A 26735-nucleotide genomic window follows, 5' to 3' on the forward strand; every position below is an offset into this window, starting at 1 on the left:
TAGCAGACAATCATTTGCTTCAGTGTTCAAGGATAAGTCCTTGTATTGGTGAATTGAACCTAGAGAATCCTAGAAAGGGAAAGGAGTTAACAAGGGAATTAATTAAAGTAATAATGCTTGGAAAGTGGCACCACAACTGGATGTTTTTAAAACCAAGAAGTTGGATAGAGGTCTTGACAAGGATGATTCTACACACTTTTCCAGGCTGAAAAAAAGTAGGAAAAAGAAAATAACAATAAAAGTAAATTCAATGGATTTAGATTTGACAGGGAAAGATCAGGGGAAAATTTTTGATAAACTAGATTTCCAGAGAATATGGAATGCAGGATCATAGTGGGATAAAGAATACAGATAGGTAACTTTTGCACAGAAGGGAAGGTAAGTGAGGATAGTGAAAAGTTCATTAGGAGAAGAGGTGAGCTCAGTAAGTTCATTTTTGGATAATTTCAGTTTTATTATGGAAAGGTACTGAAGAAACTTAAAGTAGATAAAAACTGGAAAAAATATTTTGAGACTCTTTCGTGGAAAGTGATGAGGAAAAAATGAGAAATTAATGTCAATTTCAGAGTCCACATCTTCATGTTTTATTTGTTTTCCTAAAATTGGCATAACAGTACAAAGTCATTCTTTATAGAAACTTCAGAAATGGAGGCTCTTTAGACCAACCCAGTTATATACTTCCCTCTAAGTTTTGTGCCATCTGCAAATGAAATCAGCATGCCATCTACATACATTTATCTAATCACTGATAAAAAAAAATATTAAAAAATAACAGGGGAGGGCAACCAGGTGGTGCAGTGGATAGAGTATGGGCCCTGGAGTCAAGAGGACCTGAGTATAAATCAGGCCTCAGACAGACACTTAATAATTACCTAGCTGTGTGATCTTGGGCAAATCACTTAACCCCATTGCCTTGCAAAAAAGCAAAAAGATAAAAATAAAAAATGACAGGGCCAAGAACAGGTCTCTTGGTCATTGCAAAAAAGACTTTTTAAGCTGATACTGAAGAACCAAGTCATTTAACTAGTTCTGGATCTATCTACTTGTACTGTTTTGTTAAAAATGATTTTTTTTTTAGGTTTTTGCTAGGCAATGGGGTTAAGTGGCTTGCCCAAGGCCACACAGCTAGGTAATTATTAAGTGTCTGAGCCAGATTTGAACCCAGGTACTCCTGACTCCAGGGCTGGTGCTTTATCCACTGCGCCACCTAGCCGCCCCAGATTTTTATTTTCTTGAACTGCCTAGGAGCAAAGCTTTAAAGGTTTATTAAATAAATTTATGTATTTATTTTTGAATTTTACAATTCCCCCCCCCCAATCTCACAGGCAGCCTGTTAGTCTTTACATTGTTTCCATGCTATATATTGATTTAAATTGAATGTGTTGAGAGAGAAATCGTATCCTTAAGAAAAAAAAGTAAAATATAATAGTTAGCAAGATTATATAATAAGCTAACAGTTTTTTTTTAATTAAAGGTAATGGTCTTTGTTCAAATTCCACAATTCTTTCTCTGGATGCAAATGGTATCCTCCATTGCAGATACTCCAAAAATGTCCCTGATTGTTCCATTTATGAAATGAGCAAGTCCATTAAGGTTGATTATCAACCATGTGTTGCTGTGATAGTGTACAATATTCTTCTGATTTCTGCTCATCTCTCTCAGGATCAGTTCATGAAAATCCCTCCAAACTTCTCTGAATTCCCATCCCTGCTGGTTTCTGATAAGATAATAGTGTTGCATCACATACATATAGCACACTTTGTTCAGTCATTTCCCCAATTGGTGGACATTCACTCAATTTCCAATTCTTTGCCATCACAAATAGAGCTGCTATGAATATTTTTGTACAAGTAGTTTATAAGTTTTAAGGTTTATTGTGATCAATAATGCCTCCTCAAAATCAATCTATTTAGCAATATATTTGGGAAAAATCAATTATGGAAAAATAATTCTTGATCACTTTTGTAATAGTATTTTGCTTTGTCACAAAGGAATATTTAGAAAGGACTATTCAATAATATCTTTGTTACTTATGGTTCACTTATTCTTAGTTATTTCAGGGTTGATTTTCATGCTTTTTTTTTTTGCTCCTCCTATTCCTCTTCATTAGAATTTACAGAGGATAAACAAGGGAAGAGAATGTGGAATCTTTTTTTTTTAATAAACCAAGTGCACTGTGCCTCTCATGGTTATTTTTAAGATACTAAATTAATTTTTAAAACTTTTGCTTTGTTTATCAATTTGATGAAAATAAACTTTATTAAATTTCTAGCTTTTGAATTTTACTTAGTTTTACTCTTATACTGTCCTGAGATACCGAGGTACTCAGAATCCCCATTGTTTGATCTAGTATGCATACAAAAGTTGAATAAAAGAGAAAATTAATTTAAAGATCATGAACAGTAAGAAATTTTAAAAATAACTGTAGAGTGAATCCAATCAAAGTAGAAAGTAGTTTTTAAAGCCACAGCTATATAAACTTAAGAAAGGGGCATTTCCATACCCATACATGAATCTACCTATTTTAACCAGTAATTATGCTTACTGAAATAATTTTGGCTTTGTCTTGATTTGATTTTGTTAAGTAACATTCAGTCAAAATTTAAAATTTTTAAATTAAAGGTAATAGTCTTTGGTCTTTGTTTAAACTCCACAATTCTTTCTCTAGATACAGTGCATTTTCATTGCTTCAATTAAAGAATAACTTCTGGATTGTTAGATTTCTTTGATTTCCAATCGAAATGGAAGAGTGTTTGTTCATTCAACAGCAAAAATTTGAACTCAAAAAAATTGAGAGAGAGAATATCATTTAGGCATGGGGAATACTCATGCAAAGTCATGGAGGTGGGGGATAGATGGAACAGCAAACAGGCCAGTTTGACTGAAAAGAAAGTGGATGAGGGAAAATTATATATATATAGCATGCCTGGAAAACCAGATCGTGAATGTCTGTGAAATATCAAACTATTTCAGAGGCAAGAGAGAGCCACTGAAGCTTTTTGAGTGACATGGTCAGACTTGTGCTTTAGGTATGTCATTTTGGAAGATTAAAGAGAATAAGAATAAAGGCTGGGAGACCAAGTGAGAGACTATTGCAAGGTAAGAGTTGATAGGGATATATAGGGAAAAGAGGACAAGGACAAAAGATGTTTTGGGGACTGCATGGGCAAAAATTGCCAGCTGATTGAGTGTGAGGGACTAGTGAGAGGGAAGATTTGTGGATGACACCACAGTTGGTTATCTGGGTGACTGGGAGGGTGGTGATCCTCTCAACAGAAATAGGGAACTTAGAAAGAAGAGAAAATTTGGGAGAAAATGAACTCTGTTTTGGACATGTTGAATTTGAGATACCTCTGGGAATTAAAAGATGCTTTGAGGATTTGGGCCAATCCTAATAAATAATCAGTTAATAATTCTATATAAATCTTTATTAACTGTATTTTACATTTGAAGAATCAGCTGAAAAAATAAATTGCTTTTATTGTACTTATTCATCTTTTGACTTCTGTGATTCTATAAGTTAATAGATCTTTTGTCTCTCCTCTTAGGTTTTACAAAATGCACCAGATGAAATTCTAGTGGTAGCCTCTTCCATGCTGTGTAATCTATTGCTTGAATTCTCACCAAGCAAAGAGGTTGGTATATTTTTTCTTCAGTTTTGAAATTGACCAGTTGTATTGTAGTTACTGTTGATGGACCTGACATTTTCATTGCTTCATTTAAAAAATAACTTCTGGATTGTTAGGTTTCTTTGATTTTGATTTGAGGGTATTCTTTTTTTTTTTTTACTGTTTAAACTTTTATACTTTATAGTGATTCACCTCTACCTGTTACCACAAAAATATAATTTTAAATTTTACTTGTGTTAACCTTTTAATTTTCAAAATTGTATATTCAGAAATTAAACAAAATCATCCATAATTCTAATTGATTCACCAAATATCCCATTCAAGAAAAATTAAATAGTTCTCTGGAGTTTTACCCAGCAGTGACATGTTTTCTGGGCCAGGGTTTTAAGGCATGGATTCAGATCCTCCTCTCCTCTCGAACTCAAAAGCTCTTTGATATTGTTCATCTAAAAATGCCTTGAATTCATTTTTTTAAAATGTTAAGCCTCTATTACTTGTAGTCATCTGCCTGGTACTTGGGAAGGCATTGTTGACTGTAAATAAATAAATAAAATTTGTTCAAAGTCATTTCCCAAAGATACATAAAGGAACAAAACAAGGATGTGAGGAGTTGCTCATTTAAAGGAAAGGAAGACAGAATATGTTTATAAAAGCCTTTGTCAGTATTTCTGTGGGCCATTGCCCGTTGTAGTAGTCACATCCCTTATGATGGTTCCATTCAGGGATTAAAAGGAGTCCCAAGGTTAAAGGAACTTCATAGATGATTGAGTCCATCTCTCATCTTGCAGATGAAACCAAAATCATTCATTATTAACAACAAACCCTGACTTTCCACGGGATTCAAGCATCTATTCTGTACAAGGCACTGTGGATCTAAGGGTGACATAAGACAGAATTCCTGCTGTCAGACATTTACAGTCTAGTTGAAGGGAATAGGACAGATAAGAAGTGGTTACAGATAACTACCAAACAAAAATGGGAAAAGAGCAAAAAAAAGGGGTCCAAAGTGTTATAATAATTTATAGTGGGAGAAATTACCTTCAACCAAAGGAGAGGACCTCAGGGAGAGAGGCAACATGTGAGTTGGGAATTGAAATAAAGAAGGTAAAGAGCAGGACATAATTTGAAGAGGACAGTCCAAACATGGGGTGGGGAGCACGGGATCAAGGATAGCAGTGTACCAAAACTTATTAAGTACCTTCCTTGGATCAGGAACCATGCTGAACAAGAGAAAGGGGCAGGGCAGTATATGTCATATGAATGAGAGTGATGTGCAATGTCTGAAACAACTGCTCTTGAGTGTACTTAATCTCAATAGATATTTAAAGGGAATTTCCTTAAGGCTAGGAGCACTCATCTGGATGCATCATTTCTGGTCATTTGGTTGTTTTTTTGAAAATCTGTTTATAGTCACTTCCAATAGATAGCACAGAAGATGCATTTACATATTGCTAGGCACACATTGAAAGTGAATCCAAGAGTGGTGACAGTGATAGGTGAAGCTAGTGAATTGTAACATGCAAAGCCAGAATGAGAACAATTTTTTTAAATAAAGTCTATAGTAATACTACTTATCATTGTATTGCCTCAAATATAAGAACATATTTCACAAGTTATCAGAAAAATATTTGGAGTGAGGGATAACATTTAGTAAGATTTTAATCCAGCAATTTTTTTCTGTGAGAGAATGACTATCATTTGCCAATATTTGTGTGATTCCTTTTTTTAAAAAATTTCTATTTAGTTCTCGCTTAATAAAGAAAATATTGATTTCAGTAAAAAGGCACAGGAAAAGCTTAGGGGGAAGAACATCATTTGTGCATATCCACTGAATTCACAAGCATAAATCTCAAGCTTTTAATTTTTTTTCTTTTCTAATTGCAGCCTATTTTAGAATCAGGAGCCATAGAGTTACTTTGTGGTTTAACCCAGAGTGAAAATCCTGCTTTACGAGTGAATGGGATTTGGGCTTTAATGGTATGTTTTCTTTAATATAGTCTTTGGGTGTGAGAGGAAGAGAAATAGAAGTAAAGTATGTAATGTCTAAGACTTCTGAATTTTTCTTAAGACGAATATTGGGTGATCCTGTAATTCAGTGATCCAAATGATGAATTGGAACCAAGTAGAACCCAGAGGTATAGACTTCTAGCTCTGCCATTTACAGAATCACAGGATTTCAGAGTTGAAAGGGACCTCAGAGGCATCTGTTTCAATCCATACATGCAACATATACAAGAAATGGTCATTCAGTTCTTTCTTAAAGATCTCTAGTAAAAGAAATTTTAAAAAAAGCTCTTCCTTCCACAGCAGCCCATTCCATATCTAATTGTCATCTAGCAATTAGATAAATCCAGTTGTTAGTAATGCTTTTTCTCTTTACCTTAAGCCTGAATTTTTACTTTGGGCCTTCTGTCCATTGTTCATATTTCTGCTTTCTGGGGCCAAGTGGAGCAAGTCTAACCACTCTGCCAACATGAGAGTCCTTTAAGTACTTGAAAACAGCTATCCTTGCCTCCTAAGTTTTCCCTTCTCCAAATCCTTAAGCCAATCCTCATATAGCATGATCTCAGGGTCTTTCATCATCCTTGTTGCTTTCCTATGGACACTTCCTGTCTTTCCTAAATATTGTGTCCATCACTCAATATACTATTCTAGATATAGTCTGAAGAGGCCATTCAAAATGACTATCAAACTCCTTACTTCTGAACATTAGTACTCTCTTAATATAATTTAAAATCATGTTAGTATTCTTGCCTTTCATATCATTATTGGCCTTCATTGACCTTGAAGTCCACTAAAGCCTGATATCTCTCAAAGTGCTCTCAGTTCGTATTTGCACATCTCTTACCTGTGAAATAGATTTTTGAACCCATGTGAGACTTTACAATTGTTCCTTTTAAATTTCATCTTATAGATTTGACCCAATGTTCTAGCTTGTCAAATCTTTTTGAATCACAATCTGTCAGCCAGTATTTTAACTCTCTCTCTCAACTCTGTGGCATATGAAAATTTTTTAAGCATTTTATCTATGCCTTTAAAATGTTAAATAGCATGGGGACAAGCACATCGCTGGTTCACTTTACTGGAGACCTTTATCTAAATTGACATTAAGCCATTGATGACTATTCAGTCTTCAACCATTTTTCAAATCCTAAAGTCATAAAATTATAACCATCTAAGCAACATCTCTCCATCTTTTTCATAAGAGTGGCTTGAAAGACTATCGATCTAGCTAAATGATATCGACAATATTCCACGCATCTATATCCCAGTGAATATAAGATATAAATTAAATTTGGCATGACCTGTCCTTGAAGCCATGCTGATACTTGGTGATACTTTTTTTAGATGTTTACTAACTATTCCTTAAAAAGAATACATTCTAGAATTTCTTTTTAATTTGTTCCCCAAGCAAGCCATATATTATTTTTTAACTCAGTATAGAAATAAAACTGATTTAAGACTATTTAAAAACACTTTTAAAAATTATACTTTTATTTGAATAAGGTTTCATACTGTTGAGAGCCCTTATTCTCGAATTATCACATCTGTATAATAGTCCATAAGATAGGAAATAAATACAAATATATATATATATATATATATATATATATATATATATATATATATATGCACACACACACACAACACACATACAATTCCACTTTTGCCTCATTGTGATGTGGATGTAAGCTTGGATTCTCAAAGGCTATGCAAGTGGAAAGTAGAACAGGTCCTAACAAGCTGTAAGGAAATATTAATTAAGGTGTTCTTTTTCAAGGATGAGTCAAACTAAATTTAGAGAAGTCCAACACCAGAACCTTGGCCACCAGGTGAATGTTTTAAGCCTTGTCAACTCATGAATCTAAAGCATGGTCCATTATAAAGAAGACTAAATTTAAAGTCAGAGGTTCTGGTTTCAAATTCTGTCTTTAACTTGGACTCTTAAATCTCAGTTTCCTCAACTACAAAATGAAGGTGGTGGATTAGATGACTTGAAGGGCCCTTTCAGTTCTGAATCAGTGATCTATAAATATTATCATTTCTATTTTACAATGAGCAAGAAATTGAGATTTTTACTTAATTAAAAGTCACATAATTGCTACCATACATGCTTAGTACTTCAGTTTTCTAAAATAAATCTTTTTATTTCAATAGTGTAGTTACTTTCACAACTGATGTGAATCAGAATCTATCATTCCTGAGTACATAGTTTCATTCATATCACCTGGTAGCCAACTTTCTAATGATGAGAATTGCTTAATAATTTTTAAATATTATTTTAAAAATTAAAATGATAGGAGCACTTTTACTGTAAGATGAACACTGCTTAACATTCAGTTGAATCATATATTCTGCAATCTTTCTATAATTGTTAACTTTGAATATGGTATACATAAGCAAAAAAATCTGATACACACATGGCCACTTGGAAAGAATTGATCTTTGGGGACATATCTGTGACCCCAAAACTTCCACTTAGAAAGCCCAAGTGATTTATTATTAGGAATCATAACAATAAAATGACTAGACAAAGATGCTACAGATCCTCTTCTTATTCTTACTTTAAAAAACATCATCACTAAGAAAATTTAACATTAAAAGACAGTTACAGATGTGAAGACTATAACTTTTTTTTATCTTTCAGAATATGGCATTTCAGGCAGAACAAAAAATAAAAGCAGATATTTTACGAAGTTTAAGTACCGAGCAGTTATTCCAGTTGTTATCAGATTCAGACTTGAATGTGTTAATGAAGACTTTGGGACTTCTCAGAAATCTCCTTTCCACTCGCCCAGTAAGTAAGATCTTCCAGGCTGCCAGGAATCTTACCATATGGAACAGTTATTTTCTTTTAGGCTCAGGAATACAGGAATCAATCAGTTCATCAGACTTTATAGGAGCTTACTTGTTTACTGAGTTGTGTGTGTTTATATATTGTCCCCTAACAGAAGAGTAAACCATCTTTAGCACCTAACATCCATTCTAGGATACTTCTTAATGTGAAGCTCCACTCTCTACCATCCCCATTATTGCTCTCTCCCTGTCTATCCTGAGGTCTGAGTATTGCTCCAGTTTTAGTTTTCATTTATTCCTTTGTCCCCTTTCAGTTTCCAAGTCCAGGCTATTTTTACCACTTTTCCCAATGATGTCTTCTAGTCTGCTGCTTCTTGAGTATCCTTGCTGATCCCTATTCCTTATTCTCTCTCACTTTATTTGCCTACCCTACTCCCACTGAAAGGTATGAGCACTTTTCATGGAAATTGGGAAGATGAGTGGGCAAATCCTCTCAAAAATGAGATAGGATGGACTTTGCTATTCTCTCAAACCATGCCAATGATGTCACATCCAGAAATGGCTTTTTGGTACTACCAGATACCTTCAGCAATACTTCCCTATTATTCTCAACTTTTCTCTGCATACCCTTTTTCCCCCAACGATACTATTCACATTAGCCACACCAATTTTGTTATGTCTTCATTCTTTACTCGCTGTCACCATTTTTCTTCCTTACCACTTTAACATCTGAGCAAAGGACTCCCAAATTCATACATTGCAAAATATTGGCCTTTCTATATTCTTCTTCCTCCTTCAAGTAATTGAGGAAAAAATAAAAGTGTAAATGAAAACAAATTAATTTTAGGAGTAATTCTGTCATTTTCTAGATTTGATAATTCTATTCTCTGGTCTTTAGCTTTCAAAAACCCTCTATGTTGTTTCTCTCTGTCTTACTCTCTGATCTGAGAGATTAATTTTTCATTTCCAATTGATTTTGCAGCACATAGACAAGATAATGAGTACTCATGGAAAGCAAATTATGCAAGCTGTCACTCTTATTCTGGAAGGGGAGCATAATATAGAAGTCAAAGAGCAGGTATATTTTACTTTTCTATGTATAGTATATTTTGTATATGTAAAAAAGGCAGAGTAATAGAAATCTTAAAGAACCAAGTCTGTAAAGGTAAAGTATTAATATATTAATGAAGATAATCTAGAAACAGAATAAAAAGTCAAAGAAGACATTAGGAAAAGAAGGCATATATATGGGGAAAACTAATTAGTGTCCTACCAATTACTCCATTATTCTAATACTCTCCAAAAATACATTCAGTCCCTAATACCCTATTTGCAATCCAAATATCCAGGTCATGTCTAGTTCATGCCATAGTCTTAGAAATAACTTACTTGGATATCTATTTCCCCCCTTGAAGTAATCTTTTATTCTGGAACTCTTCCATTTCTTGTTTTTTCCTCTACCAAACACAGAATCCACGTTATTCTACAAGAAAATAATCTTTCATTCAGGAGATGACCTTTCTTTCACAATAAGTCATCTTTTAGTTCTCTTTTTTCATGTCTTCTACCTTCATCCCCAATAGCTGCACTTTCTCCTCTCTATCGAGTTATAACATTTAGAGTTAAGAAATTATATATTTATCAAAGGACTATATTCAAAAATCTTTTCATTTCTTTCCGATAATTTTTCTATGAATGCTAAATCTAAATATTTTATAAAATATTATAAAAATTGACTTCAGTTTTACCCTCAAACTTTTATATGCAAAAAGTTAAATTTGATCTCTTAGGTATCACTGACATTATATAAGATAACATTTTTGACTGAAACATGATAATTGAAGAATTTCTTTGTTCGAAAGAAAGATTTAACAGGGGGGGAAAAATGAGGAATGGCACCATATTTGAAGAAGATATGTTTTCCTTATGGCAGTCTACAAATCTGAGAATGAAAACATGATAGATAGATAGCATTCAAGTTAAACTTACTTTGAGAATATACTGCAGTCCTCCTAGTAGGAAAAGACCATGTCAGTGATGCTTTCCTAATAGAGATTACAAAACTGACAGGGACATACTTCAATCACTTTGAGACTTACTGAAAAATAAGAGCATTTCATACATTTCTATGAAAGAAGAAATAAAGTAATTTCTATTCTAGACTTTATTTAGACCAACAGGGAAGAACTAATTAGTAATTTAAAAATGTGTTCTCACCTTAAATTAAATTTATCTTTTTTAACATGTTGCACCCTCCAGTAATATATAATTTCTGGAGGACAAGGACTGCTTTTTCATTTTGTTTTTCATCTCCAGTGCCCAACACAATGCCTTAGTGATCACATGTAGAATTTGTAATAGCAAGGAAAGGGAACACAGAGTCACATATATTGTTTTCATATTTAAGCAAATCAGATATTAACCGTTTCAGAGATACGATCTCATGATCAGAATCTCAAAAGGGGAATATTCTTATGGATATTTTATGGAAGTTTTCAGTCATGAAATTCTGACTATATAATTCTGAACAATGTCAGTGAGAAAGATAAGAGGGTGACAACTATAGAAGGGAGTTCACCTTCCCAGGAGACTTTGAAAAGTCAAATACAAAAGATGAAAGAGAGTCACAGCTCCCAAAAAGCACAACCCCCCCCCAAACACTTTTTTTTTAAGATAACATGAAAGCAATCAATTTATTGATAGGTACATTAGAAGGTACAGGGGATATTTTAAACTCCCAAATTCTTATTCACTTGTCTCTTCTTCAGGAAGGAAGTTGGTCTTAAAATGGAAGGGTATAACCTCATAATAAAGAAGCATTTATAGCCGAAGATAAGTGAGGAAGAAGATAGTGAGTAATTAGCCACTTTAAATTAGCTCACATTTCCAGAAACCAGATGAATTACATGCTAAAAGGAACTTGGAGATGTGATCTCAGAGACATTACTAGTAATATTTTTTAAATCACAAGAAAAAGAAAAGATGAGAAAAGACAAGAAAAGATTAGAGATGAGAAAATATCTCTCCTTTTTGAAGAGGAAAAACATGGATTATGGGAACAAGACAATGGCAAATTTGATGCTGATTCTAGTGAAATTCTAAAACAGATCATCAGTTAAATCAATTGTGAACATTTGAAATGAATTTAATAATCACTAACAATCAACATGGATTCATGGGGGGAAAAAAGTCATGCCAACCTAATTTCATTTCAGTTTTTAATATGTCTGTCAGGGTCAGTCTCTCAGAGGATTGCTAAAAGCCCAGTGTGCCTCAATATCAGGAAAGTATTTGACACAGTCATTCGTGTTAAATATGTGCAAAATAATTGAAGTTAAATCATGGACAAGATAAAGAGATGTTGGCTAGAAGATGATAGGTGTTTTGGGGTTGATTGACCAACTCCAAAGGTTAGTCTTTAATGAGTTGATATCTTACTTGTATGAGAAAGTGATCATAGGTAAAATTAGTAATAGCAAGATAAGAGAACATTAAATTACATGTACTGTTTGAATACATTAATAAATCAAATGTCAGCAACTTAGCAGCCTTAGGTAACATGTTTATCACCATCTCAGATTATAGACTTGGCAGAGATAGCTAATACTGGATGATAGGATTCAAAAAACATCTTAATGGACTAGGAACAATTGGACAAATCAAATAAAATGAAATTTAACAGGAATAAAGGTACATTTTATAATTGGGTTAGAAAATCAATTTCATAAGTTTATAATAAGAGTCCTGTGAAAAAGGTATGGGAAGTAAGGCAGGGAGATTGCAAACTCAGTACTAATGAAGGTAATGGGTTCTGCTTCATTTTATATTTTCCCACAGAGAGATGGGATGACCATTTGTTGCGGATGCTTTAGAGGAAATTCTTGTCCAGGTGGCGTTTGAATTCAATAGCTCTGAAGGATTGTTGAACTCTTAGGTTCAAATTCTAAAACTTTTGACAAAATGTACCATAGAAACCTCATGGATAAGATAATAAACATTTGGGCTAAATATTAATGTAACTGAATAGATTCAAAATTAGTTGAACAACTATATTGAGACCAATGGTGGTAGTAAATGGACCAGTAGTGAACTTGAAGGATACTTTCCAGTGAAAAATTACTAGCATTCTGGCCCAGTTTTAATTTAATTCAACAAAAATTACTGCATACAAATCACTGGGAATTATGGAGAAATGGTCCATCCCTGCTCTCTTAAAAGGTTACAGCATAGTATTAATAGGAATCTAACTAGTGTTTTGGAGAGAGAGAGGTTTGAGGTTATGTGTGCATGACCTCTTTACTATAGTCATGAATTGTGTGAATGGTATGTTGTCATGTAGTATGTGTACTGGACATATATCAAGAAATTAAACTGTGGGAAAATGGTAATATCTAGAGATTGAAGCTATGTAGGCTGTTATCTCAGAATAATCTGAGTGGAAGTGATGGTCCAAAACCCATTTCTGGTTGTCTTTGAAACTCAGATTCATTGTACTAAGAATAACTTAGATAGTGGTTGGGTACAGGAAAACATTGCTCCCTCCAATATGATCCTATGCACTTATTTCCAATTCTTCTGTTACGATGTTTCTCTGTAAATATTTATAACTTTGATTGAGTTGTTCCCTTTCTCTGGCCTTGATTTTCTCATCTAGAAATGAAGAACTTTAGAAGAGATGATGTTCAGGATCTCTTCTGAGTCTTAATATTGTACAGTTCTAAATGAGCAGCAAGGTGAAGTTGAAAAAAGACATAACTGGGGTGACTAGGTTGCGCAATGGATAGAGCACCAGCTCTGGAGTCAGGAGGACCTGAGTTCAAATTCAGCCTCAGACACTTAATAATTACCTAGCTGTGTGGCCTTGGGTAATCCACTTAACTCCATTTGCCTTGCAAAAAACCTAAAAAAAAAAAAAAAGACATAACTGAGCATTGTGTATATGTGTGTAGGTATAGTTGCACATCCACATACACCCAGTTGCAAACAACCTCAGTCTAGTTCAACCCATGACTATCGAGTCAGTCCAACTGGCTCAAACTATGGCCATACAAGAACCCTCTACAACATCCAAAATAATCATCCAGTCTTTGCTTGAAGACCTCTAGGGAGGGGGCATCCATGAAGTATCCCATTCAACTTTTATGTAATTTTAATTGGATCTTTTTTCTTATGTGAAGTTTATGCTTCTCTCTGCAATTACTATTTTAATCTTTCCATGATTTCTATACGTTGCTAACACTTTTGCTATTCTGTCCATTTACCCTGATGCTATCTTGTTATGGTTAAAAATCCTCACTTTCTTCAGCCAATTGTTGTAGGACGTGATTTCAGGAATCTAATTTGACTTCCACTAAAAGGCATAGGAAAACATGTGAGCCCATGTATAGTAGCCAAAAGGAGGAGTTTGCATTCATAAAAAGCATGAGTAACTTTGGAAGTATATGATTTTTGAGGGCGATTGGAGAGATAATTCTGAAAATAGAGGCTGGATCAGACAGTGAAGTTGTTGAATCATTCAGTTCAGTAACTGAGAACTGGTGCAGTCCTTCACATTCAAACTCTACCTGCCTATTCTCTCTCACACATAAGTAGTTTTGCCTTCTCATCTTTCCTTGTTCCTTTTCTTGTCAGTATCAGTGTCATGCTATTATTATGTATTTAAACAAGGATGATCTGCTCTGGGCTTTTCAGTGTAATAGGTTGAAAAAATGTCACATCAAAATGTAATTTACTCACATGGTAAAAGGAGAAGAGGGGAGATGTTGAGACAAAGCAGGTGACTTTGGAATTAGCAGATATTACCCAAGTGTGTTATTCACCCATTGGTCACTGAAGAGAGCGAAAGTTAGTAGGCTAATTTTTTTGCATTGACTATCTCATGATGAATGATTGGGACACATAACCCCAATTCTTTTGGGCTCAGTAAAGATTGTGAATTTGTTGGGAACTGTTTCCCAGGTATTTGAGTAGTTGGGGTACCAGAGTGGGAGCAGCTTTCCTTTAGGAAAAGAAAGGGGCTTACTGAATGTTGATAAAGGTCTTCTTGCTATAAACTACAAAGGAAAAGGTCAGAACAGCAATTTACCATACTGCATATATGGCATAAGCAAGAAAGGAAAAACATAATTTCAAGGGGAAAGTATAAGTAGCAGCTCCACTCTTTCTCTTCATTCTCTTGCCTCCTCTTGAATCCATTAGATTCTCTTTCTTAATTCTGTATTATTTCCTCTTTTTTACTCACAGCTCACAACTAAATAGTTAAAATCAACAGTGTCAGGGAAGTTAGAAAGAATTACAAGTAGAAATGGCTTATTAATCTGCTAAAAATTGACTTTGTGGGGGCGGCTAGGTGGCATAGTGGATAAAGCACCAGCTTTGGAGTCAGGAGTACCTGGGTTCAAAAATCCGGTCTCAGACACTTAATAATTGCTTAGCTGTGTGGCCTTGGGCAAGCCACTTAACCCCATTTGCCTTGCAAAAAACCTAAAAAAAAAAAATTTGACTTTGTGGTATCACATATATAATACCTTTACATGGTCTTTACTCCTATCCAATTATCCTCTATAACTTTAGAGTATACAGTTTCTTTTGAAGAAATAATGCTGACATTTTGAATGTTTTACCTCATCCATGCACATTTTTTTGGTGTCAAGTGCTTCCCTTTTTTTTTAACTGTATTTACTGATAGTCATATTTTCCCAAGTTTTGTTCAACCTTAAGCACTGGTTCCTTGGAAAACAAACTATTTATTCAATTGAGCCTTTAGCTTCCTTTTAAAATGGCATTGTATTTTACCACATCCTCTATTCTTTTGGAGCTTTTGTTATTGCAATCATTATCCTCTACAAACTTTGACTTGTCTACCCATAACCCAAAGGCTTCAAAATGACATCATCATTTTGTAATAAATGCTAATGATCTGAAATCATAATTTTAATATACTATCTAAACTTTTTATCTGCTCCAAATTATACTCCTCTATCATCTGTTTTCTGCTTGCATAGAAACAGGAAGTAATTCTTCGATGGAATCTTGTCCTCTTAATTCTCTCTTCCATAAATTAAAAGATGATTTTTTTTCTTTATCTAGGCCCTTGGAGCTCTCTCATCTTTGCTTCAGGGTCTCAAAATTTCCATTCTTCAGCTCTTTGCCTTGGCCATGAGTCTAACTAGTCTTTTTTTTTTTTTTTTTTTTTTTTTTTTTTTTTTTTTTAGGTTTTTGCAAGGCAAATGGGGTTAAGTGGCTTGCCCAAGGCCACACAGCTAGGTAATTATTAAGTGTCTGAGACCAGATTTGAACCCAGGTACTCCTGACTCCAAGGCCAGTGCTTTATCCACTACACCACCTAGCCACCCGGGTCTAACTAGTCTTAAGCAATATCAGAAATACCTTGTCACTGATCGTCAGGTTTTCATTTTTTATGGTAACTTTGACTCAAATTACTTGGTTCAAGTATAGGAGTATATATAATATTTTTTCCTTTCCAACTGAGAATCTGTTGAATCCTCATATTCTTTCATGTGAGATCTTAGTTGATTTTGTTAGGTGACTTTTTTCTGAGGTTTTTCAAATTTCTTCTTATTTTTCTGTAAATGCTTCTATATAATAATAACGGCATATGCTCTTAGGGTCCAAGACTCCAAATACCTGGACCATATCATCAGTGTGTCCATTAAGTTGACATTAGGCAAATGTCTGTTTCATTTCTGCAATCTGTATCTGTGCCTACCCAATTTTATCTTAGGTTAGGAAGAAAATATAACCCAATTGTCAAGCTAAAGTCTAAACATATATTTCTGTTATATAATGCCTGAGCGAGATGAGCAGAACCAGGAGAACATTGTACACCCCCAAGAGCAGCATGGGGGGTGATGATCAACTTTAATGGACTTGTTCATTTCATCAGTGCAACAATCAGGCACAGTTTGGGGTTATTGGCGATGAAGAACACCATCTGTATCCAGAGAAAGAATTATGGAATTTGAACAAAGACCAAAGACTATTAACTTTAATTAAAAAAATTATCTTATTATATAATTTTGCTATCTTTTATACTTTATTTTTCTTCCTTAAGGATATGATTTGTCTCTCATCACAGCAATTTACCATACTGCATATATGGCATAAGCAAGAAAGGAAAAACATAAATAGCAGCTCCACTCTTTCTCTTCACTCTCTTGCCTCCTCTTGAATCCATTAGATTCTTTCTTAATTCTGTATTTTCTTTTTTTTACTCTCATCAATATATACCATGGAAACAATGTAAAGACTAACAGGCTGCCTTCTGTGAGGAGTGGGCAGAGGGAAGCAAGATTGGGGAAAAATTGTAAAATTCAAAATAAAATCTTTTATTTAAAAAAATTAAATTAATAAAAGAAAATATTAGCATCCAAGACAACATTAATAAAAATATTCTTAACCTATTCAATATATTTGCGTTTAAGAACTCCTTTGTCTTATTTTAGCTAATGGAGGGATGTCCTATCTCTAACAAACTTGTCAAGTATTCATCATCATCTGACAATAGATACCTTAAAGCCTTAAACCATCCAAAGATTATGGTGCTTCAATTATTTTTCTTAGTACTGACCATGGGGGCAGCTAGGTGGCTCAGTGGATAGAGCACTGGCCCTGGAGTCAGAAGTACCTGAGTTCAAATCTGGTCTCAGACACTTAATAATTACGTAGCTGTGTGGCCTTGGGCAAGTCACTTAACCCCATTTGCCTTGCAAAAACCTTTTAAAAAAGACAATAGAGTACTGACCATGTCTGCTTGCTGTTCTGGATATTATAAAATGAGAGAAAAGAGCATATACATTTTTTAAAAATTATTCAAACTCTTTTACATAATAATATGTACTGTTTCACTTTATCATTTCTTTTCTTCAATTTTTCTTGCTTTTATCAACATCAAAACTTGAAAGAAAATAGAACGGGATTAGATTACCGCCTATGATTGTCATTTCTGCCTGCTTGCTTCTTGATAGGTGGAGTTCTTATAAACCTTGCTGCTCTGAATCTTTCTCTTAGAATATGAAGGAAGAGGAGGATTAGGAGAAACAGGTTTTGGTTTTTTGGGTTTTTCTTCAGTAAGTAATTTCTACTTTGCTTCCATATGTGACTTGAGTATAAGGATATGTTCTGACTGAGTTTAGTTTAGGTGAATGTAGTCAGAAGTTAAAAGGCATAAAATTTCCAGCAGTAGTTGATAGTAGTGTCTGATAGGTTCCCCAAATAACCAGTGTGTGTTCCAAATTGTCAGTGACTGGATAAATCACTAAGATATGCAGTTAACCCACACATATCAGACATCTGTCATCTAGGTCTGTCCAATGTGTTAATTAATTTTTGAGTGATCCCTTTCAAACAAATAGTTGAGTATTCAACTATTTAGCAACAAAATAAATGACTAAGTATCTCTATTTTCAGCCATTTATGCCCTGTACATATCTTTCTTTTTTATAAATTTTTTCTTTGTTTTTTCCCAATGCATGCAAAGATACTTTTCAACATTCATCCTTTTGTAAGCTTTTGAGTTCCATATTTTTTTACCACCTTCTCTTTCCTCTCCCCTCCCTATGGCAATGAATAATCTGATATGGATTGTATATGTACAATTGTATTGAACATATTTCCATATTAGGTATGTTATGAAATAAGAGTTACACCTGCTTATATTTTTAAATGACTTTAGTTGATCTTTAGGGAAGGAGAACCCTTCCCTGGGATTTATTGGTATCCCTATCTACAATGAGTCTATCAGGGACAGCCAGGTATTGTCTTCAGTTGTAGGTAAAGCAGAATGAAGGGACCAGAACTTTACTCTCCAGCTCCTTTTAGTCCTTCTAGACATTTAGTTCTCTGTTACCAATCACCATCCTATCAGGTATTGAATTACCTCCTTATTTCTAGGCAAAAGCCACATGGTTGCATTTCTTAACTCTTCATTTTCATTCACTAAAAGAAGGTGGAAGGAATTAGCATTTATGTAGAGCTTACTAGGTACCAGGTACTGTGTGTTTTATAAATATTATCTCTTTATCCTCCTAACAACCCTGAGAGATATTTGCTGATATTATTCCCTTTTTACACTTGAGGAAATTGAGGCAAACAAATTAAATGACTTTGTCAGGATCACACAGGTAGTGTCTGAGGTCAGATCTGAATATGTCTTCCTGACTCCTGGCTGCCACCCAAAAATGATATCTGATATAGATTCCTTTCAGATCCTTCTTAATTAAAACTTTCCTTTTTGTCTTCTGGGAATTATAAGTTCCCTGGGAGTGTCATCTAAGAGAACTAGTAATTTCAACAGTGAGAACATTCCTCTCCCAAAACAAATTATAGCCCCTATATATTTAACTGTATTTAATTCATGAGTTTCTGTGACTGAAAAAAAATTCACCTGATGGCCAGTCTACTGGTGACAAAAAAAGTCTATTTCTCTATAATATAACTAAAGGGAAAAATGGGAAATAAATAGGAGTAAAGTACAGAGAAAAGGAGGTATCATTTCAATTATTTCACAGAGTTGGAATTATTATCTTCAGCTTTTATGTAAGAGAACCACTTCAGCCCTTACACTAACAAAGTTAAAAGGCTTTTAGCACATAGCTTTAGATATCCCTAGTTATTGAGAAGTCACTGTTTAAGAACTTACATTATGTAAAACATTGTGCTTTCTGATTTGGAGCATTACAAAGGAGTATACAAAGATAAGTATGACATATACTCAGCTCTCTTTGAATTTCTAGCCTTGTGAAGGAAGGTGCAGATCCAAGAGGAACACCATTATCCCATAGTTTTATAACATGTAGAATATCATATCATTTGATTGTAAGAGCCATGAACTTTTAAGCACTGTTGATGGAAGCAAAGATCATAGAGTCTGTCCCCTAGTATCCCATATCCCGTGTTAGGGACACCCATATGTTATCTCTCCAAGGATCAGAAAAATTCTCAGACTCCAAGAAGACATCCCTAATATAGTAGGGGGAAAAGAGATAACTTACCTATCAGCAAGTAAAGAAGCCTTTTAAAGACTGAGAAATCTAGCAAAGATTACTGAATACAGCATGTATCCGCTATCAGGGGATAAAAGACATTTAGAGAAGTTATTTTACTGATAAGGAAATGACTGGGCTTTCTTCTCCCTACCCTCCTTGTGAAATTAAGCCACAATAGGTCAATGCAAATAGTTCCTATAGTAGTAGAACACATAAATAACAATAAAGTACTTAAAATGTTTTTGTACTAGTCACTAAAAAATCACATTAAAGTCCCACTTTAAAACTCATCATTGTACTAAAATTATTACTTTAAAAGCTACTTAATCACATAAACAATAGAATTTTGAGGCAAATTTCATCTTTAACTATAGCATGATAAATTTTTTTTTCTTTTACATTGAGGTTATATGAAATGTGTGGGACTGATCATTTAAAAACACTTAATTTTGGTTTCTTTGTGGTTTGAGCACTACAGATTTTTCAAGTTTCTGTTAGTCTGAAACACTTTTTTGTTTATTGTAGTTCACAGTGTCGAAGATAAGAAAGTTTATCATTTAGAGGAAGAAAATCTATGAAAGTTCAAATCATGAAGTATCAAAATTGTTTAAAAAGTTTAATTGTTCAGATCAATTAAGTCCTGCATCTATACCAATAATTGTTCTTTCCCCTTCTAGACATTATGTATATTGGCCAATATAGCAGATGGAACAACAGCAAAAGAACTCATTATGACCAATGATGACATTTTGCAGAAAATTAAGTATTATATGGTATGGTCTTTCTTTTTTAATAGAAAGGTTTTTTTCCTTGTGGTTTGTAGATTTAGGAGACAGGAAAGTTTTACAAGTGCCACTATTTCAAAACATAAATTGTGCAAAGATTTTTGAAACATAGGTCATTTTAACAATTTAACTAAAGTATAAAAAATATTATTGTGACAAATTTAATAATTTGTACATAAGTAGGCACTCAAGAACTATTTGCTAAATAAAGGAATAAAGAACTTGACATTTTTCTTTTAATCAAACACAACAAAATCTCTCCAAACTAAGAGTGATTGAATTTTTTGGATAATGTCAGTATGAGAATTTATTTTATCTGAATATCTCTTTATTAAAAGGATTTTGTTTTCCTTTGTTTTTTAAAAGGAAGAAAAGGATTGGAAAGGAGAGAAAATAAACACTTGTTAATGGAAAGATTAGAGAAAATAAATGCTTGTTATTTGAAAAAATAAAATGTAATCTAAAAAACATTTAAGAATAAGTGATTGGCAGGAGATTTAATTAGAATTGTAAAATGCTAAAACTGTTTAGCTAATTAATCCTTTTCCTTATCTATAATCACATATACTTTGCAAACTTACTTTAAGAAATATGTGGTTTCTTCTTAAGTGAAATATTGAGAATTCTGCTATTAAATGTTATGTGTTGTATATACTTACATATATACACACATACAAACATATCAAAAGCAGTCCAGTGAATCTTCTTGAGAAAAGAGACATTTTCTTCCCAAAAAAGTTTGCCTTTTTTATATACCAGAAGGAATTAATGGAGAAAAACACAATTCAAACAAATTTTTGAAATGTGACTAATATAAGTCATAGATATGTGTTTATATACCATGTTACAGTTTAAAAAACCTTTACATTCATTTTATTAGAGTCTCATAATAATTTTGTGGAGATAGATGAGGCAAGTACTCCAAAGGTTTAAGTGGATAAAAATCCTGATCTTTTGACCTTGAATTCAAGCTCATAATATTAATTTAAATAAAGTCTTCAAAGTTCTGCATTCAGTGTGTGCTTGGGTTTAATGTCATTTGTAATAGAGAACTTTTTTGAATTTTTTCTTTCTATTTGATTTTATTTTTTTGCCTAGATTTAAGATGTAAGCGGTAGTTATAAGTAACTTATCATGTTCTTTGATATCTTTTCACATGAACAGTAGTAGTTTAACCCTTTTGGTGATCCAGATTTGAAGAAGTTAGCCTCCTCAGTAAAATGTACAGGTTGAATGAGCCACTTATAAAATACCTCATTTTAAAACATTTTCAGTTTATAAAAGTATATGCAATGCTCTCTGTCCCTACCACCTCTGAAAAAAAGAAGAGTAAAGAATTTGAAAAAGATAAATACAAAATTAATGATATTTACTTTATATTAGAGGTTTGAGTATTATATAATGAATAGCTCATGGATATTGTAAATTTACATAAAATCACAATTATGACTCTTAAATATTTCCATTATGACTTTGGATATAACCCATAGTTTACCCGGAACGAGTATATTATATCTACTAGTTGGTGATAACATGAAAAGTTATCTATTAATGACAAGGTATCAACATAGGATTCCTGTATTGATATCTCTGTGCTGATTAATCTAAATCCTCATAACTTGGTGTTTTTCATGGGACTTTATTACTTGAAATACAGTTTTATATAAAATTACCTCTGTGACACAATTTCATTTTCTTTGTTATTTAGGGCCATTCTCATGTTAAACTACAGCTTGCTGCCATGTTTTGTATATCAAACCTCATATGGAATGAAGAAGAAGGTAAGAGATTTTTGAATTTGTCTTGAAGAAAGGAAGTCTGAAGGAAAAAGCTTTTTGAAGGTCATTTGATCTGGAAAGCACCAGGTAGTCAAGATCCTTTCTAAAAGCAAGGTCTAGCTTTGGACCCTACTCCAGTTTTCCCCTAGAAAAATATATACATCCTTTTGTATATTGAACTATAAATGGGTCCAGTGCTCATGCATCTGGATATTTACTGGGCAACTAGTTTGTTAAGAGCAAATGCCTTGGGGATATCATAAAGAAAAAAGAGATTTGGTCCTGGTCACATAACATTCACTTGAAAAACAGTTAAGAAAACTAAAACAATAATATATGTCCTAAGTCTTCAACTACTCCAGATATTGAGTAAGATTATGATCAGAGCTGAAAAGATCAATGAAAACAGAATAGTCTTGGACAAAGTGATTTTGGATGTAAGTTTTGTATTAGATGAAGCCATAGATTGACAAAGATCAGGACAGTGAACATTCTAATTTAATTTAGAAAATAATGTGTGCCAAGGTATAAATAAGAAAATCATACCTAGATTTTAAAATTTTAATGACCTTGACAAAGCAAAGGAAATGAGTTGCAGAGTGCTAAAAATTGGGGTGGGTAAGTGGAAGTAGTCAGTTAGTGAAGAGATGGGAAGATGAAAATGAATGGTCTGATTTTAATATATAGGCAATAGGAAGTCACTGGATTCATGAGAAGGTATTTGAAGAAGGCTAATTTACCCACTCTATGTATATATGTATGTATATATGTATATCATATATTTGCTAACTTATTCTATCTCTCATTATACCTCACTCATCCTAAACCTATACTTTGTCCTCACTATATTCTCCAGTCCTACTGTTGCTCAGAATTTTCCCAGGCCAGCATCCCTACTCTGACTTCATTTTTCTCCCTTCCCAATCTCTCTTTTTTTTTAATTTATTTAAGGCAATGGAGTTAAGTGACTTGCCCAAGGTCACACAGCTAGGCAGTTATTAAGTGTCTGAGGCTGGATTTGAACTCAGGTCCTCCTGATTCTAAGGCTGGTGCTCTATCCATTGCATCACCTAGCTGCCTCTCCCTTCCCAATCTCAACCCTGAAGTTAACTATCTCAACAATGCACTGTCTTCTCAATCCCTTGCCTCCTTGGCCTATTATCACCCAACCTAACCCCAGCTATGTGTCATTTTACCATCTGCTCTGTTTCATCTCAGGTACTGCTGAATAGAAACTAGAGGAAAACGACAAGTTCTCTACAAATTAATGTTACACAGTATCAGCTGGTTCCTCTTCCAATATTTTTATTCTTCCTTCCTTGATTCTCTGTCTCACCTCCCATTGTAACTACTCCACCTCTCCTATACCACCTTCTCTACCTCCTTAGCTAAGGACATTGCCTACTACTTTACTGAAAAGATGAGAAAATTTGTCCTGAGCTTCTATTTTCCATGTTTCTGATGTCAGAATCCCTTGTCATAATATCTCTTCCCCCATTCTTTGCAAATTCATTCCAAACACTGATTAAGAGGTGGCTTTTTGACCATGGCCAGCCCTCTGTTGTAGATCATCATCCCCATCACATACCTGTGTGTCTACTCCAAACACTGTCCTGGCTTCTTCTTCTTTCCTCTTGACAATCTCTCTTGGTGACCTTATTTACTCCCATGGGTTTAATCATCATGCTAGGGAGATGTTTGTGAGAGAGCATTGATTTTTCCACTTTTTTAAAAAAATATTTTTTGAAAAAGTTAATCAATGCTTTCATATATATGTATATATTTATATATATATGTATGTGTGTATATATGTGTCTATATGATATCTATGTATACACACACTTTTTGGCAAGATCTGTGTGTGTGAGGAAATCCTGGTAAAGAAACTTTTTGCCCTAATGTCATATGAACAGTTCTGAGACTTAAGAGTCTCACAGAGTTGGTGTGGCTTGATCACACAGCTGTAGCAGGACTTGAATTCAGCTCTTCCTGACTCTGGGACCAGCCATCTTTATGCTACACAATATTCTCAGTAATATCTAAGGTTTTATTTTCCAGGTTCACAAGAGCGGCAAGATAAATTACGAGATATTGGCATTGTAGACATTCTACACAAACTCAGTCAATCACCAGATACAAACCTATGTGATAAGTAAGTACCCATGATACTTTATTTGAAAGTATTTAAATTGCCTGATAACCTACCATGCCATTCTTTGCATGAAGTTTTAATTTTTTCAAAGAAACTTAGTTTTCCCTGTCCTGAATCAGGGGAAGAACCAGGTATAGCTCAAATTAATACTCAAAAGTTCATTTGAGGGATTACAATTTGCTTATAATATCATTTTTCTCAGAAGATTGTGGTGTTCAGAGCTCCCTTTTAAGTTTGTTGTTTATACATTTTGCTTTGCCACGGTATAAAATTCCCCTAAATCCAATAATTCTGTTTAAGAGTACTTGCTCCCCCTCCTTAAAGTGATGCCCTCATCTATCTTTCCACATTTTGGAATATGAAATTATAACTTAGCTAAATTTTTTTTGAAAGGAAAATTTTCACAGCTACTCACTAATTCATTGTTTGTGATTTCAGGGCAAAGACAGCACTGCAGCAGTATCTTGCATGATGGGAAACCCAGCAAGTCTTCAGACCACCCCCTCCCATTTGTTTAAGGAGTAACAGGAAATAGCCTCATCGGGTTCCTTATATTTGCACAAGTCACCTTGGACTGAGTTTCTCTCACGTGCAGGGAGCTGTTTTGCAAAAGCAATTTAGTAGAATAGATCTCGCATACATCTTGAGAACCTTCTTCAAGGTAGTAACTTACTCAGAGGACTATTGTGTTTATTTTTTCCTGAGCTACCTGGACTCTATTAGAACAATCAATTGTCATTTTCCTTTGGACCTACAATTTTTTGCCTATGCTGCAGCCACTTTGTGTGTGTGTGTGTGTGTGTGTGTGTGTGTGTGTGTGTGTGTGTGTGTGTGTGTGTGTGTGTGTGTGTGTGTGTGTGTGTGTGTGTGTGTGTGTGTGTGTATGTATGAGGGAATACCTCAGAATTTTGTTTCCTTATTTTATGTGTGAAAATCTCTTTTCTACAGATTTTCCAGGGTTTAAGCATTGCTTGCTGTATGAAACTTTACTGAATTATATACAGTTTGAATGATATGTTATTTTAAAAACAAAAATTTGTTAAGTGTTCCATAAAGGTTATGTTGAATTTTGATCAGATGAATATTTGTAAGTAAAAATATATGCATTTCTGAACCTCAAACTTAACTTACATATATTTCCTTTAAAAAGAGAGAGAGAGAGAGAGAGAGAGAGAGAGAGAGAGAGAGAGAGAGAGAAGAGAGAGAGAGAAAATGGCTCTAGATGACCTGAATCACAGGCAATATTAATGGTGCTAGCTAGCATCTTACTGCCGCTCAATATTAGCAGGTACTAGTGGCTCTTCCAGCCCAATTAAGTTCTCAGGCTTCCTAAGTAAAGGAATGAGTTAACTCTCCTTAAGTTTTTTGGAAAATATCCAAGGGGAAATGTCATGGTACTACTGATAGTGATGCTTCTGTGGCAAAGCACTGTGAGAGAAGAACCAATGGGTTCAGTGCTGGGACTCACTAGGGAACTTGCCAGTCCCATCTGAAGACCTAGATCTACACCCATGTGTACAAGTCTTAGGATCAGCATGGTAAGTGACAGCCATTGGACAGTGATTAGGGAAGACCATTTCAGACCAAGTCATTTCCTGAAAATGCTGTCTGGCAAGTTTGAGTTTGAAGATTCACTGCATCCTGATATTTGCACTTCCTACAGAATATATCACTGTGAAATTAATTCATTTTCTCCAAAGTTAAGCTATTTCAGGAGGCTCAAGGTAAAGAGTTGAACAGTTTAAAAAGAAGTCTTTCTCAAGAGCACTGCTAAGAATGATTAGCATTATGTAGCCAGGAATTGAAATATAATGTGTTTTTATGAAAGAGATCAGGGTTTAAGTAACTGTTTGGTGCAGTCAGGACCTTTATGAATGAGGATGGAGAACTTAATATCTAGAGAAGGAAGAGAAAATATCTTCATGATGACTGAAGATAGTGTATTCTCTCTGCACAATACATTTATCTTATCTCTTTAACAGCTTTTAGTTTAAACTGTTCTTCAAACTATGGGTTAACTTATTTCCAAGTGTTTACATAAAACATAATGCAAATTACAATGGAGGGAGAAATCTGGCCCTCATTTTTCTTCTTGAAGAAAAAAACCAAGTTGGAAACCTGGACAAGTGTACAATTTGAGTCAAAGAAAGAAAACTGGGATTTCATTACCCAATTCTCTCAAATATTACTATTCTGTTATTATCCAGCACTTTCCTTTATAGAATTTATCTGTTTGATTAAAGTGGAGCATTTTCCAAAAAATACATTTAACCTCATTTTTTCCCCTACTCTGAATGTGGCTACTTAGATCCTCTGATTTAAATGCAGAGATAATGAATGTTTATTCATTCAGGACATCAATAAAAAATTATTAAAATGAACATCTGGATTTTACAGAGAGATCAAAATGCAAATATGGGAAAACCTGGGAGTATTTTTTTAAATCTAATTTCTTGAAAATAAAGCCTTATTTTAAAGAAAACATTCAATTGATGAAAGTTTTTCTAGCACTAAAAAACATTCTTGATTAAAATTTTTAATGTGAAACACTCCAAAGTTACTATCAAATTAAAACAGACCAACAATAA

The 26735-nt window shown here is 34.0% G+C and overlaps 1 protein-coding gene across 7 annotated transcripts in view; it reads left to right on the forward strand.

The window, feature by feature from the left end:
* ARMC8 (armadillo repeat containing 8) overlaps positions 1-25268 on the forward strand; it is a 133504-nt gene extending 108236 nt beyond the window's left edge. For 5 of the 7 annotated variants that reach the window (XM_074214856.1, XM_074214853.1, XM_074214854.1 and 2 more), the window contains 8 exons: positions 3549-3635; positions 5514-5606; positions 8278-8427; positions 9409-9504; positions 20110-20205; positions 21926-21998; positions 24054-24147; positions 24586-25268. In XM_074214856.1, coding sequence (XP_074070957.1) covers positions 3549-3635; positions 5514-5606; positions 8278-8427; positions 9409-9504; positions 20110-20205; positions 21926-21998; positions 24054-24147; positions 24586-24619 — 723 coding nt within the window. In that variant the 3' untranslated portion in view covers positions 24620-25268. The remainder of the gene's footprint in view (positions 1-3548; positions 3636-5513; positions 5607-8277; positions 8428-9408; positions 9505-20109; positions 20206-21925; positions 21999-24053; positions 24148-24585) is intronic. The other 2 variants (XM_074214858.1, XM_074214859.1) reach the window with 2 other exon arrangements.
* Positions 25269-26735: the final 1467 nt, after the last annotated feature.

Source organism: Macrotis lagotis, chromosome 1, assembly GCF_037893015.1.
Source record: "Macrotis lagotis isolate mMagLag1 chromosome 1, bilby.v1.9.chrom.fasta, whole genome shotgun sequence".
In the NCBI taxonomy this organism is placed as follows: Eukaryota; Metazoa; Chordata; class Mammalia; order Peramelemorphia; family Peramelidae; genus Macrotis; species Macrotis lagotis.